The 17213-nt window shown below is 35.5% G+C and overlaps 1 protein-coding gene across 1 annotated transcript; it reads left to right on the top strand.

Moving 5' to 3' along the window:
* The first annotated feature begins 8394 nt into the window (after nt 1–8394).
* Nucleotides 8395–9662, top strand: LOC113353298 (transcription factor TCP2-like). Its single transcript, XM_026596949.1, has one exon. It carries the CDS (start codon nt 8452–8454, stop codon nt 9583–9585), a length of 1134 nt encoding a protein of 377 aa, XP_026452734.1. The 5' UTR covers nt 8395–8451; the 3' UTR covers nt 9586–9662.
* Nucleotides 9663–17213: the final 7551 nt, after the last annotated feature.

The raw sequence follows: 17213 nt of genomic DNA, 5'->3' as shown, positions 1-17213 counted from the left end.
CTGATCTTGCATCTTCTACCGTACGAGTACAATCAGATTGATTGGCTTGAGATTGATATCTCCGATAGGCAAGATATAAAAAGTAATCACAAAATCTTCGTTTCATTGTTTGTGATTTCACAATATCTTGTTTCGCTACCATACGATTAAGATTGTTGTGAGGTGATTGATAACTCTAGGCTGTTCTTCGAGAATATAAGACTGGATTATCAATTGGTTCCTGTTCACCTTGATTATTATCAAAAGACGGAACAAAACCTTTTAGGGTTTATCTGTGGGAGACAGATTGATCCTTTGATAGACTTGTCTATGTGAGACAGATTTGTTTATTGTCAAGTCTTCGACTCTGGGTCGTACAAACTCTTACTTGTGGGTGAGATCAGCTAAGGGAATCAAGTGTGCAGTATCCTACTTGGATCAGAGGCGTAGGGAGTAGAACTGTACCTTGGATCAGTGGGAGACTGATTGGGGTTCAACTACAGTCGAATATGAAGTTATCTTGGAGTAGGATAGTGTCTGTAGCGTCTTAATACAATGTGTGTTCAATCTGGACTAGGTCCCGGGGTTTTTATGCATTTGCGGTTTCCTCGTTAACAAAATTTCTGGTGTCCGTGTTATTTCAATTTCCGTATTATATTGTTTTATCTTTATAATTGAAATAATACGGGTTGTGTGTTATATCATCAATTAAAGTAACCTTTGGTTGTTGATTGTCACTGATTGATCCTTGGATATTGGTCTTTGGTACCATCCAAGTTATTCCTTGTGTTAGATTAAGGACTCGCTGATTTCTGCTAGCTCGAGTAAATCAAAACAAGAGAGAGATATTAACTCCTCGATATACTTTAATCTAGATTGAGTCTGACTATATAGTTGATTCTCTAGCAAAGTATATTGGAGTTAGTCCATACGGATTGCTAAGCAAAATATTGGGTGGTGTTGTTAGACCCCCGCTTTTTCAATTGGTATCAGAGCATGCAAACACGTTCAAGACCATACAAGTCTGTGTTTGTAGTGATCTGACTCTTTGGACAGTAGTGCTATCTCAATAAATGCACCACCAGACCCAGGGATTTCATAATTCTCTTCCATGACTGATTTGATAAAATCTGTAGAAGAAATTCTATCTAAACCTCCACCAGGTTTAAAATCCCTTGAAGTATTTTCAGGGCTTCAAAAGAAGCTTGAGAGCTTATCTCTTGATGTTGATTTATACCTCCAGAAAGAGCAAGAATCTCTTGACAGGCTAAATCAAGTTATGATGAATAATATTCATATTGAGGTCGATATTGATTTACTAATAAGTGATAGGAATGCTCCTCCTCTGCGTAATCCAATTAGTTGTGATAAACTAAATGAATTACAATAGGATTTTAAATCTCAGTCATCTGAGTGTATCACCTCAAAGCATGAAATGATTTGTTTCACAATTCCTGATACTTCCTATCTAGATAGTAGTATTGTCTTCTTTTATGAAAAATATAGAATGTCTCCTTTTATCAAAAGAGTTTCCCTTCGCAGTACTAAAAACTATCTGTAGAAACTGTTTTTATAAGTTGGAAAACAAGAAATCAGAAACACAAATCTTTTTGGGTTCTCTTGAAGTTCTTTGATAGTCTTATAAAAACAGTTCCTTGGGTGTTTATCAACACTACAAGATTTAAGAGTTGTTGAAAAGAAACTCTTTCTTGGTTCCATTGTGAGCAAGACATTGTTCACCTCAACACAACTTGTTTGTGTTGAAAGTGCATCCTCACCAAGAAATTCCCTGCTATGTATACGGTGAGGGAAGCACAACAAATGGGGCGCACATATTATATTCGGTAAGACTGTAGAATTCAATTGGACTTTTCTAAAAAGGTATTCTATAAACTTGAGAAATTTTTATGTTTTTATTACTTGTTTGAGTACTTATAGTGATCCATGTACCTTGATTATCGTTCATTTCTACCTAACTTGATCCGTGTTTAAGGTTCTTAAATGTTTAGGTTTGAAAACATTAGTTCGGAATGTTTGGAATTCATAGTACACATACCAAGTATGCATAACATCATTTAAAACCAAAATCCAGGGGTTTAAGTTCGCAAACCCCGTCTGCATACTGCTCCAGGATACGAAAATTCGTTTGCAAACCCGTATGCGTACTTAACATCGATATTCGGTAAAGCTGTTTTGGCCGTAACTTCTTCGTCAGAACTCGGAATGACCTCATTATTTTTGAAGTCTCTTCCTCTTTGAATACTCTTCAAAATGGAGGTGATAATTATTGAATTTGGATGAGTTAAGATTGGTATTTGTCCTGTCTCTTGTTTTTGAGTGTTCTGCTCCGTTTCGTTGCACTTGTTCCACTTCTCTTGAACTTGGGCACTTGGATTCATGGAGTAGTACTCTTCTAAGCTCATTTTTAGCTTTTGCAAGAATGTTGTTGGTGAATCACAAAGAAGGAAGTTCAAGAATGGGCAGTAGTACACATTACTATGGGATTCTTTAATGTTCACAATCATTTTATGTGAACTATGGTGCATGATCGTTAATGAATTTATATGTTCTTCTTTGAAATTCTTTTTATACACCTTTGATAGCTATTATTGGTATAAATACAGGCGAAAAAGATTGATTCTACTCTCTAAGGACAAATCATCTTATATGTGCAATACGAGTTTGTCTTGATGCCTAGGAAAGTTCTTGTGAGAATTTATCCTTTCTTTAGAGAAGGATTACTAGAGTTTGGAATAGACATTATTGTGATTACACATAGCTATGTCTAACGTTTTCATCTTCATGTTTTTAGATTTATTGACTTAAATTCTAAATTTGTTTGGAAGATGAATTTTGCAGTATTAATCTTTATGGTTTGTTATATTGCAATTTGTTATGGGATATTGGTGTTTACGTCCGTGAACTATTTTCGTCCCATACTTTGTCAAAAGTAAAGTCGTTCGTGATCGGTATTCACGTATTGATAAAAAATGAATGGACTTTTAACTAATACAAAAGTTAAGCCTATATTGTCAAATATTTGATGGAAGATAGGTTAAAATCTTTTGTTTTCAAGGATTATGTCTATTAAATATCATTATGCAAATAGTGATGGAAAATAGAATGAATCCTTGTGTATTCCGCAGTATTGATCATCCCTAATCTATATTATATGTATTAATGTGAGGCTCCGTAATGTATCTTATGTTGAGCACTATACAACCAAGTTGATTTTTTAGCTTAGTTGTTGTTCCATGAGATATGTTATGTCGAGCATATTGAACTAAATTAATCATCTTGTTTGATTATTTAGTTATTGCTTCATAAGTTTTCTTATTTCGAGAAAAACAAATGACAATTAAATTGATTACTTTTGTGATTAGTTTGGTTGTATATTCCAATTAGATTAATTATGGGTTCTCTTGTAATTAATCTAGTTGAGTATTTTCGTGTCTCCATAAGTTCTCTTATGTTGAGCATAATCAATTGAATTGATCACTTTTTATGTTTAATTTGATTGCGTATTCCGATTAAATTAATCATGGGTTTACTTGTGATTAATTTGATTGAGTTTTTGGATATAGGAAATCATTCTCATGGTTTTTTTTGTGTCCAATAAAAATCCTTCTTTTCTTTCGAAATTAAGGTCGCTCTTGTTGTTCCTTCGGGAATGACATCAAATGGGGGAGAGGTCTTTTGAACTTGTGCTTAATGGTCATATCTTGAGGGGTGTGCGGCTGTGGAATTTTACAGAGGTTATCTTGTATCTTTAAACTCCTTGATGAATGCATTTAGCTTCGGCTTTATGATTGCATCTAAATTAGTTGATATGTATTTTTTCTTTTAGTCATGAAATGTCTCTCTCAGAAATTTCATCCCGTTCTTGTACCTTTGCCAATTTTATTGACAAAAAGGGGGCGAATTAATATGTAGTTCATACTACAAATACATATGGTTTTTGGATCATTGTATAAGGGGGAGTGGTTTCCATGTGAGATGGAGTATTGACTAAGGGGGAGTGATACATATCAGATTGATTGTGAAGCCAGACCGTTACTACTTTTATGGTAGTTGTGTATAAAAGATTGATATTGCATTTTCTATCGTACGAGTACAATCAGATTGATTGGCTTGAGATTGATATCTCCGATAGGTAAGATATAAAAAGTAATCACAAACATCTTCGTCTCATTATTTGTGATTCCGCAACATCTTGTTTCACTACTATACGATTAAGATTGTTGTGAAGTGATTGATAACTCTAGGCTGTTCCTCGGGAATATAAGACCGGATTATCAATTGGTTGATGTTCACCTTGATTATTATCAAAAGACGGAACAAAACCTTTTAGGGTTTATCTGTGGGAGACAGATTGATCCTTTGATAGACTTGTCTGTGTGAGAAAGATTGTTTTATTGTCAAGTCTTCGATTTTGGGTCATAGCAAATCTTAGTTGTGGGTGAGATCAGCTAAGGGAATCAAGTGCACAGTATCCTGCTGGGATCAGAGGCGTAGGGAGTACAACTGTACCTTTGATCAGTGGGAGACTGATTGGGGTTCAACTACAGTGCAGTCCGAAGTTATCTTGGAGTAGGATAGTGTCTGTAGCGGCTTAATACAGTGTGTGCTCAATCTGGACTAGGTCCCGGGGTTTTTCTGCATTTGCGGTTTCCTCGTTAACAAAATTTCTGGTGTCTGTGTTATTTCAATTTACGCATTATATTTTTTTTATCTTTATAATTGAAATAATACAGTTTGTGTGTTAGATCATCAATTAGAGTAATCCAACCATTGGTTGTTGATTGTCATTGATTGATCCTTGGATATTGGTCTTTGGTACTATCCAAGTTATTACTTGTGTTTGATTAAGGACTCGCTGATTTCTGTTAGCTCGTGTAAATCAAAACAAGAGAGAGATATTAACTCCTCGATATACTTTAATCTAGATTGAGTCTGACTATCTAGTTGATTCTCTAACAAAGTATATTGGATTTAGTCTATACGGATTGATAAGCGAAATATTGGGTGGTGTTGTTAGACCCCTGCTTTTAAAAATAGATCATGTTCGTCTCTTCTTCTTCATATCCTATTCTTTTTCTTCTTCATCATCGCTCCCACCACCACCAGCAGCATCTTTATCGTCTCTACCACAAACAACACCAGCACCAAAACCACCACCACCATCTCCATCGCCACCATCATCATATTCTTCTTCACAATCAACAACAACTGATTTTGGTATCCAACCTCCACCACCGCAACCACGGAATCATTAACAAACCAATCGGAAAATATATATTAGGTTTAACTTGATTTAGATCGATATAGCATGAAAAACCTAAATCGAAGATTTAATTTACTGTAAATCAAAGAGAAAAATTTATGAGATTCATAATTTGAAGAATTCATCTTCATAAACGATTGAACATGTAAGTAAATCGAAAGTTTAATTGATTGATTTTCAGATATGAAAATTCTGAAACTAATTTTAAGTTTTTCAAAACTTTCTGATTGAATTAATATGGATAATAATGGTGGTGGTTTGTGTTTGGTCATAGACTGGTAGTGGGTGGTGGTGGTGGTGTTGTTGCGGCTGTGGTGGTTGTTGGTGAATGTTATTCTTTATTGTGGTGGTGGGATTCAATAATTTTCCAGATCAATTTTACAGGTACGGTTCTTAGGTATTAACTTCCATGGACGAAAGGTCTCTGGACTTCAGTTTTAATGGGATCAACAACTGTTGTTGATCCCGTTTATGGAATCAACAACTGTTGTTGACAACATTTTCTATGAGATCAACTACTGGCTCCTATTTGTTGACAACATTTCCTTGGATTAGTATAGTCATGTTTGTTAAAAAAATTAGCTTGATTTCTTGTTGGTTTGTGTTTATGTATTGTTGTTTGACTGATGGTACTGGTTGTGTCTTTGGATTTTATAGATGTAAAGTTCTTTGAATGTTGAATTTGTGGTGCGTGTTCGACTCACGCCAAGTTCACTCATTTCTAAATATCATTTCGTTTTTTTGTATCATAGATGGTTGTTGCAGAAATTGTTGTTACTCTTGTATTTGTTAAGGATATGTCAGTTTGCAGGTTTCAGGTTTATTGGTTTTACAGTAAACAGAATCGTATATATGCTGTCAACTCTAACTGTTGATCACATTTTTTGTGGATCAACTTTCATTGTTGATCCCACTTAATGGGATCAACTTCAATTGTTGATCCCACTTAAAGGGATCAACTTTGGTTGTTGAGACTATAATCTGGAAACATTGTTTCTGGGTTCCACTTTTTTGCATCAACTTTGGTTGTTGACTCCATTCACTGGGATCAACTTCGATTGTTAACGCAAAAAAAAAAACTGAATATTAGTCAGTAAAGTTATTTTTGAACTTTTGATTTTTTGGATCAAATTCAGTTGTTGACAACTAATTTTGATGGCGGCGGTGATGGGGGCGACGACGATGGTGGTGGTGGTGGCGGCGATGGTGGCGACAGCAGCGATGACAACATCTTCAATGACGATGGTGGTGGAATATCAGTGGTGGTGGTGGAATATTGATGGTGGTTGTAGTTAGTAAATGGTGGTAGTAGTGGGGCGACAGTACTGGTGGTGGTGGAATGGTGGTGGCAGTGGAGGTGGTAGTGGCGGTTGTCAAGTATTAGAGAAAGAAATTTATTAAGCGATAAGGTTTTTAAATGAAAAATAATATTCTAAGTGAGGGTATTAAAGTAATCTAATTTTTAATGGATAAAATTTTTAAATGATAGGGGCATATTTATTGTTGTATAAAGATATATTTGTTTGATGTCAAAACTAAGAATATTTAATTAATATATCTATATTTGAACCCTATAACCTAACACTAATATACAATATTGGAACCCTATAACCTTCCAAAGTACTAAGATTGGCTTTTAACAATCAAATTCGAGGCAGAAGCATCTTAGAAATTACGAAAAATGCTTCATAAGAAGAGGGGGACTTTATTATTGGCTGATATTTCGTCTGAAATAATTGTTCTATTTTAGGCCACTGGCCGCACGTGGTTAGCTCTTCACGGCGGAAAAAAGCTTTAACCTTTCGACGGTATGTTCATCCACGCCTCTTCAATGCCATGAAAGAAATCTACTATCACTTAAAGTAGTATATAACGGCTCGGAGTCAGTAATCAAGTTCCAAAACAAAGAAAAGTGCCCTTAATCACTATTAATAAAATTCCACCACTAATTGTTTATCGTTTGGTTTCTTTTTTCCCGGCAAGTGGTGGAGCATCGGATTCCGAGAACACGCCCCTTGATATTTTTAAAGATTTCGAGTCTTAATATACGAACTTATTTGAGGCAATGACGCACCTAATGAGGTAATAACCACGGCACATCAATTATAATACAAATCACTTTTATGAAAATGCTTAAAAATATCCATACTTAAAAACATGAGTTTGACAAGTGAGATTACAAGGAATGTTGTTAGTCATGTCCCTGACATTTTAATTGGATATCAAAAATAGAAATCCATTCTTAGAAATTAGAAGTAAAAATATCGATTGAAAAAAGAACTATTAGTATTTCTTTGCTATTTTGAAATTATTCTGAAACTATGTTTCCTAATTAATTTCCCCCTTTTCTGATTTTTAAAAGTTGAACAATAACTTTTAAGTAGTGTGTTAAATAGGATGTACACAAAATTGGTTAAAAAGACCAAAATCAACAATTTTCTGGGTGAAAAAGACATCTAGATTTTGATACTGTTTAAATGGACAAAAATGTAAAAATAGTCAGGATGTAAACAATTTCATCCTACCCATTTTCAAATACTTTTTCTTATTTTTAATTTACATGAGGATGCATCCAGTTTCATCCTCGCTATTTTTTGAGTTTAATCCATGATGAATCCAGTATCATCTTTGCTATTTTTTTGTGTCAATTTCACCCATACTAATTTTTACTCGTCCATTAGAACCATGTTTTAAAAATATTTGGACAAATGACCCATTTTTTGTAGGCTATAAGAGTCCAATAAGCTTATAGCTCAACAGACTCCAGCAAAGGAGAAAGTTAGGGATTTAATCCCCACCGTAAAAATTTGCATTAGTGTAGGTGTATGCATTGGTGTAATTGTATAGTTGGATTTGGTCTAGCAGTAGAGCTAGTTCGACTAGTTGGGATTCGGGTAGGGCCTGGATCCCGTTTTTATGGATCTCATAAAAAAAATAAAAAAATAATATAGATACCAGAAGTTGAAGGACAATCTCACAAATCATAAGCAAAATAAAAAATCGGCCAACAAGTTGTAACGGCGGGTTTTCTCTGCGAGGCAATGACCCTACTAACTCTACAACATGTGTGACTGCAGGTTTTTTTAATGAGGCAATGACCGTAACTCTACAGTATGGAGGATATTCAGAGTCATCATCACCGTCCTTGTAAACTGTCAAGGATTACTAGTAACCCCAGAAACGATTCAATGAAAATAGGAAGAAAAGGAAGTGCTGATCAACACCAACAAAAACAAGACGCTGAAGATGAAGAAGCAGCATTTGGAAACCCTATAACTAATAGAGCTTGGCAATCATCAAGAATTTTTAAGGTGTCAAAAGCTTCTGGTGGGAAAGATCGTCATAGTAAAGTGTTAACAACAAAGGGAGTCAGGGATCGGAGAGTTCGTTTATCGGTCTCTACAGCTATACAATTTTATGATTTACAAGATCGCTTAGGTTATGTTCAACCTAGCAAGGTTTTTGAATGGTTGATTAAAGCTGCTGCTAATGCCAGTACTCAGCTTCCTTCACTCAATGCTGCATTTCTAGACGCACCAAAGCAACCAAGTGATGAGAAGAGAATCCACCGCACCGTCAATATGGAGCCAACATTGTACATGGATGAAGTAGAAATTGAGATGGATTCTGCTTACAATCCGAAGCAACAACACAATCTTTCAGCGTCCTTATTGGCTTGTAGTAGCACTTCTGAGATCCGAGCTAAAGCTAGAGAAAGAACTGCTAACGATAAGGAAAAGGAAAAACCAGATGAAGCTCCTCATTATCAACATACTTCTTCTTTTACTGAACTTCTCACTGGTGCTCAACAGAACAATAGGACACACCGTCCTTTGGCTCCCACACAGATCGATGATTACTTCAGCGTGGGAGATTTTGGAGGAGCTACATTGAGGAACAACAATATCTACTCATCATCGGGATTTTCAACCCAAACCGACTACGGAAGCTCTCCTCAGGCGATACCGTGCATTATGGAGGTACCAACATCTCCATTGAGTCCATTCACAGTTACTGCTGATCATCATAATAGTCATCATCATCATCAAAATCAGCAGCATCCGGAGATGCGTCAGTTCTCATCTTTACCAGAGCACCTCATTCCGGATACAGCTGCTGCTACCGCCAATGCTGGATCCAATAGGGTTGCCTCCGATTTATCACACTCTCCGTTGTTTCATCATTTTAAACAGAGATTTTCTTCTTCTCCTTCAGATGGACCGAACATTCCATTTTTCATGGGAAATGTTGGGAATGCGGCTTCTTGTTCCATCACACCCGAAGGGAATCAGTTCCTATCTGGTTTCCGCGGAGGCCTTTAGATCTGATACAGATGGCGGGGGGGAGTCACTCAAACTTAAACGGAAAAGGGAATGGGATCTGATTTGGCTCCATTCTTGATAGCACCCAAACGTTAGTTCCTTTTATTTTCCTATACATTGATGTGAGACAATGGGATCTGCTTCATTGTCTTTTGACATGGGTGATCTAGCTAGTGATTTAACGAACCATGGGTTTTTGTCCTCAGATATCTGAAGGTCAGCTTTTAAGAATATTGTTCACCCAAATTATATACTTACTGGGACATTGTCGAAAGGCAGCCTAGTTGCACTCTTTTGCAGCGAATTTGCTTCAGTTTGTTAATTTCTGTTCTAGTATTATTATCACGAAGGAATTACTTTTTTCTTCTTTTTTTCCATTTGGTTTTTGTTTCTTTTAAGGTAGTTACAAATGTTTAGGTTTCTACTAATTTTGATCTCAACGTAGGATATCTTGCATCAAGAAGTCTGACATACATAAGATAACTATAGTTTAGAAATCATCAAGAAAGTGCCAGATTCTCTAGGTTTTATTTTCTAATATGATGAACGATTAATTACTAAGTAGTGGTCAATTTTCTTGAAACTTGAAAGGAATCTTTATAAGTAGATTATAAGTTTCCTAAATACGATGAAACAATTATAAATTACTTCATTGTATTACAATATCTAATTTGATGAGAGATTATCGAGTATTGATTTGAACAATATTCGCTTGCTCTTTTGTAGTTGTACAAGGAACCGATTAGTTCTGATTATATATTCCAATTGGAAAGTTTATACATAAACAAAACACTAAAGGATGTGTCTACAGTAACAAATGGTTCATCTCGGCAGAAGCACAAACAGTTTGTGAGCAATTTACTAAAGCAACCAATTCATAATTCTAATTTCTCGTTATATCTCATCAAACATTTCGACACAAACAGCACAACAACAAAAAGGATGCAAATACTTTTGTTGAATTAAAGCAAAATCAAAATCTAGTCATCTATATGGATCAAACTTTATAAACAAAAAAAAAGTAGGAAAGAAGTAATTTCTTGTTTATTAAAAGAAAAAAAAAAAGGACAGAAATAATTTCTTTATTTAAGATATTTGATGCCATGTATTTAATGTTTTTCCAGGTAAACGGCACATGTCTTAATCATCCAACAATACCTGGATGTTTTTCACAGCACTTCGATAACACCGAACGCGGAATTATATAGCACAAATCCTTAACAAACTCTCAAAAATATTTCATGAAAAAATTACAAACTAAACTTAAGAATTTTTGACTTCTATAAACAAAAAAGTATCCTTTGGCAAGAGACAATTGTTTGAAGAGACATATACTTATAGCCATCATATTATGTCCCATTAAAAGATCGTATCCTTCACAAACTGATCATGACCATCTACCTGTGACCGGTCATCAATGGTTAAATCATGCTTTTTTTTCCAACAGACTTAATCCTTGTAATTTATCTTTAACCCAATTTCAATTTGTATATGGATTATTTCCCATGATTAATAATAATGTTGTGAAACAAAAAAGAGACAAGGAGAGACACAATGTAGAGAGAAGAAGATGGGAGAAACTCAATTAATGTGTGTATGGGATATAAAGGTTTAAGACTCTATTTATAGAGTTTACATACTTGGTGCCCAAGTAATAGCGTTTCACTAAAGTGGGAATACACATGATAAACTGTCGTTTATGACGCTCCACCTAGATGACCATTGTATCTAAGTAATTTCCTCGTTAAAATCTTTGTCAGCAAAATCCAGAAAAGGGAAAAAACCTGATCGAAGAGAAAAGAGTACAATTGTGAGAAAACTTAGAACAGAGTTGGACATGCATATGCTGCCTCGTTAAAACATTTACAAGGAAAACTCAGTGGAACAAAACCTTGACGAAGGAAAAACAGTACAACGTGATAGTCCAGTATAATACCTTTCACTATGATGCTCCCCCTAATAAGTACTTCAGTTAAATCTTGGCTTGCAAATCTTTGAGTTGAGACTTCCAAATTTCGATGAACGGTTTCTTGAATGCAGATGATTTTTGTGCTTTCATGAATATATCGAATAGTTGATGAAGTCTTCTTTTGTGTTGCACAAGCAGTATTATCTTCGATTAATACTTTTGCAGGGTCTACATTCTTCTTCAACATATTGAGAACTTGTGTCATGGATTGCTAGCTTCCAGATTGCTAGCTTCCCGAGATGATTTACAGAAGTTGTTGATGTAGTTTCTTCAACAAAGTTCCAAGATGTAGCTAAATTATCATAAGTGAACAAAACTATATTTGTGGTCACACCGTATATGGATTAGAATAACATCCAAATTCCCGAAGGATTGCTATGTTGATTTCGTAAAACAAAATGACCTAGTTAGTGGTGCAGAATCCACCAAATGGGGTGTGCAACGGGCGGAAGGATGCGGATTAGGGGTCACCCGCGTCCAATCCGTCAAAGTTGTGAATTTGAAAAATCCAACCGTGTCCGGCCCAATCACCCACGGATTTAACATCCGTGGATCAGCAGATAATACGGACCGGACACGGGTTAACCGCGGATTTAGTCATCAGAAGAAAAAAAATCAGAAAACTTCCAACATTTTATAAAATGATTCAACCTCTTTGCTTTTTATTCTCAGTAGGTACATATTATAGGTTAAAAAGGATGCTATATGTTCAAATTACTAGAGACATATATTAATTAACTCCTGAGGCTTAACAGAGAACAACATTTGGTAAGGGAGGAATGTTATTTCATTTCTACGTTTCAGTGCTAATGACATCACATAAATAACCCAGGAAAGGGTTTATATAGTTTCCAATGCATGAAACTATTTTACATTAACCTCCATCTGGAAATGCACGTGGCTTCACTTAGTTAAGCCTGATCATGTTGGATAAGGATCAAGCTGCTTAGCATTTGTCTCTTGCAGTGATGTATATCTCAACTGGGTGCACCTGCTTGATCAAATGGTGCGCATCCACAATCAAAATGTCCGCTATTTATAACACTGCAGGGTATCTGCCGCATTTGTTTCTGATTCTATGTAAGTTAAATTTATTAGTCCACGGTACAGGTGAATCAGTGGATTTCAAATTCCAACCGCAACCGAACCGCTGAAAGTTGTAAATTTGAAAATCTCACCCGTGTTCGGTTCATATATCTGCGGTTGGATTTCATCTGCAATTTTGCGGACGGATACGGGAGAAATTCGCGGTTCCGGACTTTTGGCTCATCCCTACCACCAAATAACCTAAATTGATACAACTCCCCCTTGGATGATCACCATTTTGAATTAAATTGCCTCACAAAAACCTTGTCGGTAAAACTCGATGGGAAAAAATTTTGATGAAGGAAAAAGAACGCAAATATCAAAATTTTGAAAAAAAAATTTGAACGGCAACGAGATGTTGCCTAGATAACGTGTTGTAAAACTAGAAAAGAGACAAGGAGAGACACAGATTAGAGAGAAAAAGAGAGGAGAAATTCTATTAATGTGTATATGGAATACAAAGATGTTGGACTCTATTTATATACTTTATAGGGGAACTTAGGCGCAGGCCCAGAATTTTTTTTTCTTACCGCCAGGCCCAGAATTACTTTTCGCTACAGTCGCACCCAACATTATTTAAAATTATTAAAAATGTGCAGAGTTCCTCAATTACCCTTCAGCGGTTCTGGGAAGTTTTATTAACTCCCAAAAACGGTCGGAACCATTTCTTTTCTCTTCTTCTCATTTTTTCTTCATCTGTTCTTCTCATTTTTTCTTCATCCGTTTTTCTATTCCTATTCCTCCATAAACACTGTAACGGATGATTGATTATTGAAGTTGATCAAACCCTAAAAATCAATTTCAAACTCTAAAAAACCTTAACCCTAGAATTCAGTAGAACCAAAATGGATGAAACACCGACAAAAACACGTCTTTAGAAATCAAAAGAGAAGAAATTAGTTACTAAAACTAGTTTAATCTATCTTATTCTTGCATGCATTCGGTATATTTGATTTTATTTTATTTTCGATTTTAATTTTTGTTCTTGATGCTTCAGATGAAAAAGGAAAAATGAAGTCGAAGAAACAGAAAAACCCGGTGAGATTTATCATTACTTCATCTCTTAGTGTTTGATTTTTTTTTTTTGAATTTTTTTTTTTAATCTTAAATACAAATGATACAGATAATGAGGATGATAAGACAAATGATGCCGAAGATGGTAAGATTTGCTTTGAATATAATAAGCAATGTGTTGTCTATAAACAAGGTGCGTTGAATTCCTTCCTGTTCCTGTTATGCATCAGTTAAGCAGGGTTGTGTTTTTAAATGCATAATAAGTTATGCACCTTAAAAAATCAATGCATGACATATTATTCAGTTCCAATATTAAATGCATGACTAGTTATGCATTGTTTAGACTTGCTGCATCACAGGTTATGCATATAAAAAAATGTTGTTATATTTGTTATGCATTCCTTTGTTGTTCTAAAATATTAAATGCATGACTAGTTATGCATTGTTTAGACTTGCTGCATCACAGGTTATGCATATAAAAAAATGTTGTTATATTTGTTATGCATTCCTTTGTTGTTCTAAAATAGCAGTTCTAAAATGCATTCTTTTTGTTCTTTTTTTACGCAGTTAAACCTAAAACCAAATCTGTTGTTCAAGGAGGTACTTATAGAGCAGGTTTCCTTAGGGTAGGTCACTTGTTTAGTAAGATAAAAGACAGAGGTGGTTTGAATACGTTGCAGGATAACATGATGAATGTGTGTGTGTTTTTGGAAAGTTCTATAACTGGTTATATGCTGCAAACATGGCATACTTGGATGGTAAGAGCAACAAGCTGATGGATGAAGTCTTTCTATCATATGACCATGAAGATTTGAATCAACATTCATTCAAGTTGTCTGAAAACAAGTCCATAGCATCAACGTCTAGTGAGCTTGCTGTTACATTTTTGATTCCAAGAATTGAAGGAGACAGAGGAAATGATATTCTGACTTCGAAGGCAGAGATAGAGCTGACTCAGTCACATCCCCTCGTCAAGCAATTCCCATTCAAAACAAAGCCAGGATTTATCAGCAAAGATCCCAAATCACGGGTAACAAAGGTGTGGATAGATGATATTGAAAGGCTGGTGTTGGAAAAACTTGATAAGAAAGTTCATGAAGAGGAAGTTGTCTGCCTTATCTGCCTTTACATGCTAGTCGTCTTGTTCTTTTGTCGTTCAAGTGGAGACAATTTAGATGTCTCGTATGTTGGTTTGGTTAAGGATTTGGAAACCATGGACTCTGTCTCTTTTCCTGATCTTATTCATGAACACCTGATGGAGAGCATCAAGACTGTCAAAAGAAACAATCTTCATATCAGGAATTATAGTGGTTGCACTATATATTCTCTTGTGAGTTAGTTTTTTTTTACTTTCATAACATCTGTCAATAAATATTACTTTCTTGGATACAGAATATCTTATTAGTTATTATTTTTTGCAGCTTTGGTTGGCTGAGCATTCTAACATAGATGAGGTATCATCAGACATCGTCAAGGTCATTTCCAATGCTACACCGAGAGCTGCGAAGTGGGACTTGGCAGCAATGAAGAAAGCAATGCTCAAGAAGAATATTACGTTCTTAAAGGTACCTGTTTGTGAACATTTCATGATTTATAATTGACCTTCATGCATCTATGACTGTATCTCTAAATTCCTTAAAAATGAATGCATAATAAGTTATGTTAGCAAAAAATGATAACTGCATATTAAGTTATGCACCTTAATAAATCAATGCATAACATGTTATGCATCCCAATATATGAATGCATGACCGGTTATGCATTTTTCAATATTGAAAAGGAGTTAAGCAGGGTTGTGTTTTTAAATGCATAATAAGTTATATACCATAACAAAAATCAATGCATGACATATTATTCAGTTCCAATATTAAATGCATGACTAGTTATGCATTGTTTAGATTAGCTGCATCACAGGTTATGCATATAAAAATGTTGTTATATTTTTTATGCATTCCTTTGATGAGTGTCATTAATCATGTTGCAGTATAATGAGAAATTTAGAGATGAGTACAGTGCAATGGAGATGGAATTCTGTGAACCAAGAAAACCAAGAAAAAGGAAATAGATATATGATCTCGTCGCAATGAATCTTGAAGAGAACAGGGACAAGTATGAAGAAGTATTTCTGGATGCGATTAAGATCATTGAACAAGAAACGTGTCCCCCCGATTGTGCTGGCAAGGTTGCAGATCATTGAAGCAAAGCTGAAAGACATGAAGCAGACTCAGGAGAGGAATAGACAGAGTGGAGTAGACTTCAATGAAAAGTTGTATAATTACGTGAAGGAATTGCTCGTTGATTGTGGCAACATAGAAGTGCAGGAGGAGTCTTCAGGTGGACCTAGTGTCAATGTATCATCAGCTGATCCAAGCGACCCACTGAGCCAAAACTTGCCAAGGAATGATACTTTTGTTGAACTGGTATCTTCAACTGAACCACCTACACAAGAATCGGTTCCAGAAGTTATCAGACTCGATAGCCAAGACCAAACGTTTAGTCAAGGTATCCAGTCTTCACCTTTCAAGTTCATGGACATGGAAAAAGCTGTTAATCTCTCCAGCGACGACAAGGAAACAGAAACTCAAGTGGAATTGGAGACAACACCAAATATAGCAACAACACAAGAAAGACTTGAAGCATAGGAAAGAGACTTTTTGGCCGGTGGTGATGATGACATTCTTCCAGAAACTCAGAAGAAAGCAGAAGAATATGTGGTTCCCACATTTAATCTGTATTTATCACAACCTGCTGCTGCAATTAAAGATGATGTTGGTGGACCACAAGAGCAAGCTGAAAATATGCAACAACCCGCTGTTGACATACCACAATATCAAACTGAAGAACCACAACAACCAGAAGAGCCAGTGGCTGAAAAGCCACAACAAGTAGCTGTTGAGATGGTTGTTGATGCAGAGAAGGAGATGGTGGTTGAGAATCCTTTAACTCCTCGTGCCACACAAGATGCTGAAAAAGAAAAAGGCTATAATGAAGATGCTGAGATGGAGACCATTTCAAAAAACCTGGTACCTAAAATATAACATCTTTTATTATGGTATTTTTATTAATGTCAAATCAACTATGTACTAGTTATTATTTTTAATCAACTATAAACTGTTTACTATATTATTGTTTTGTTGTTTAATCAACTATTTACTTAATTTCATAATAAACTGTTTATATCTAACACATTTTGGTTACATGAATCTCTAGGAAGAAGATGTAGGAGGGGAGTTTGTACCAAGAACAGAATTTTTGAAGAGGTCACCATTGAAGAAAAAGTCAGTATTGAAGCGAAAAGCAAACAAGGCAGAAGAGGATGGGAAGCAACCAGGAAGCAAGGTAAGAAGAATCAAGTAAAGGACAACATGGAATCAAAGGAAAACCAGTGTACTACTCAAAGATTGTGAGCTAGGGAAGCATAAGAAGCAAAAAGACAAGCCTGATGAGAATAAAGTTGAAGAAGAAAATCCCCGTACGTCTGCTGGCTTGCCGTTCAGAAAATTACCTCCGCTGGAAACAATGGAATGCTTTCAAGATTACAAGGATACAATAGAACCAG

The sequence above is a fragment of the Papaver somniferum genome, chromosome 2, assembly GCF_003573695.1.
Source record: "Papaver somniferum cultivar HN1 chromosome 2, ASM357369v1, whole genome shotgun sequence".
NCBI classification, from domain to species: Eukaryota; Viridiplantae; Streptophyta; class Magnoliopsida; order Ranunculales; family Papaveraceae; genus Papaver; species Papaver somniferum.
Note: the sequence above shows the minus strand (reverse complement) of the source record. Positions and strands in the feature narration are given on the sequence as shown.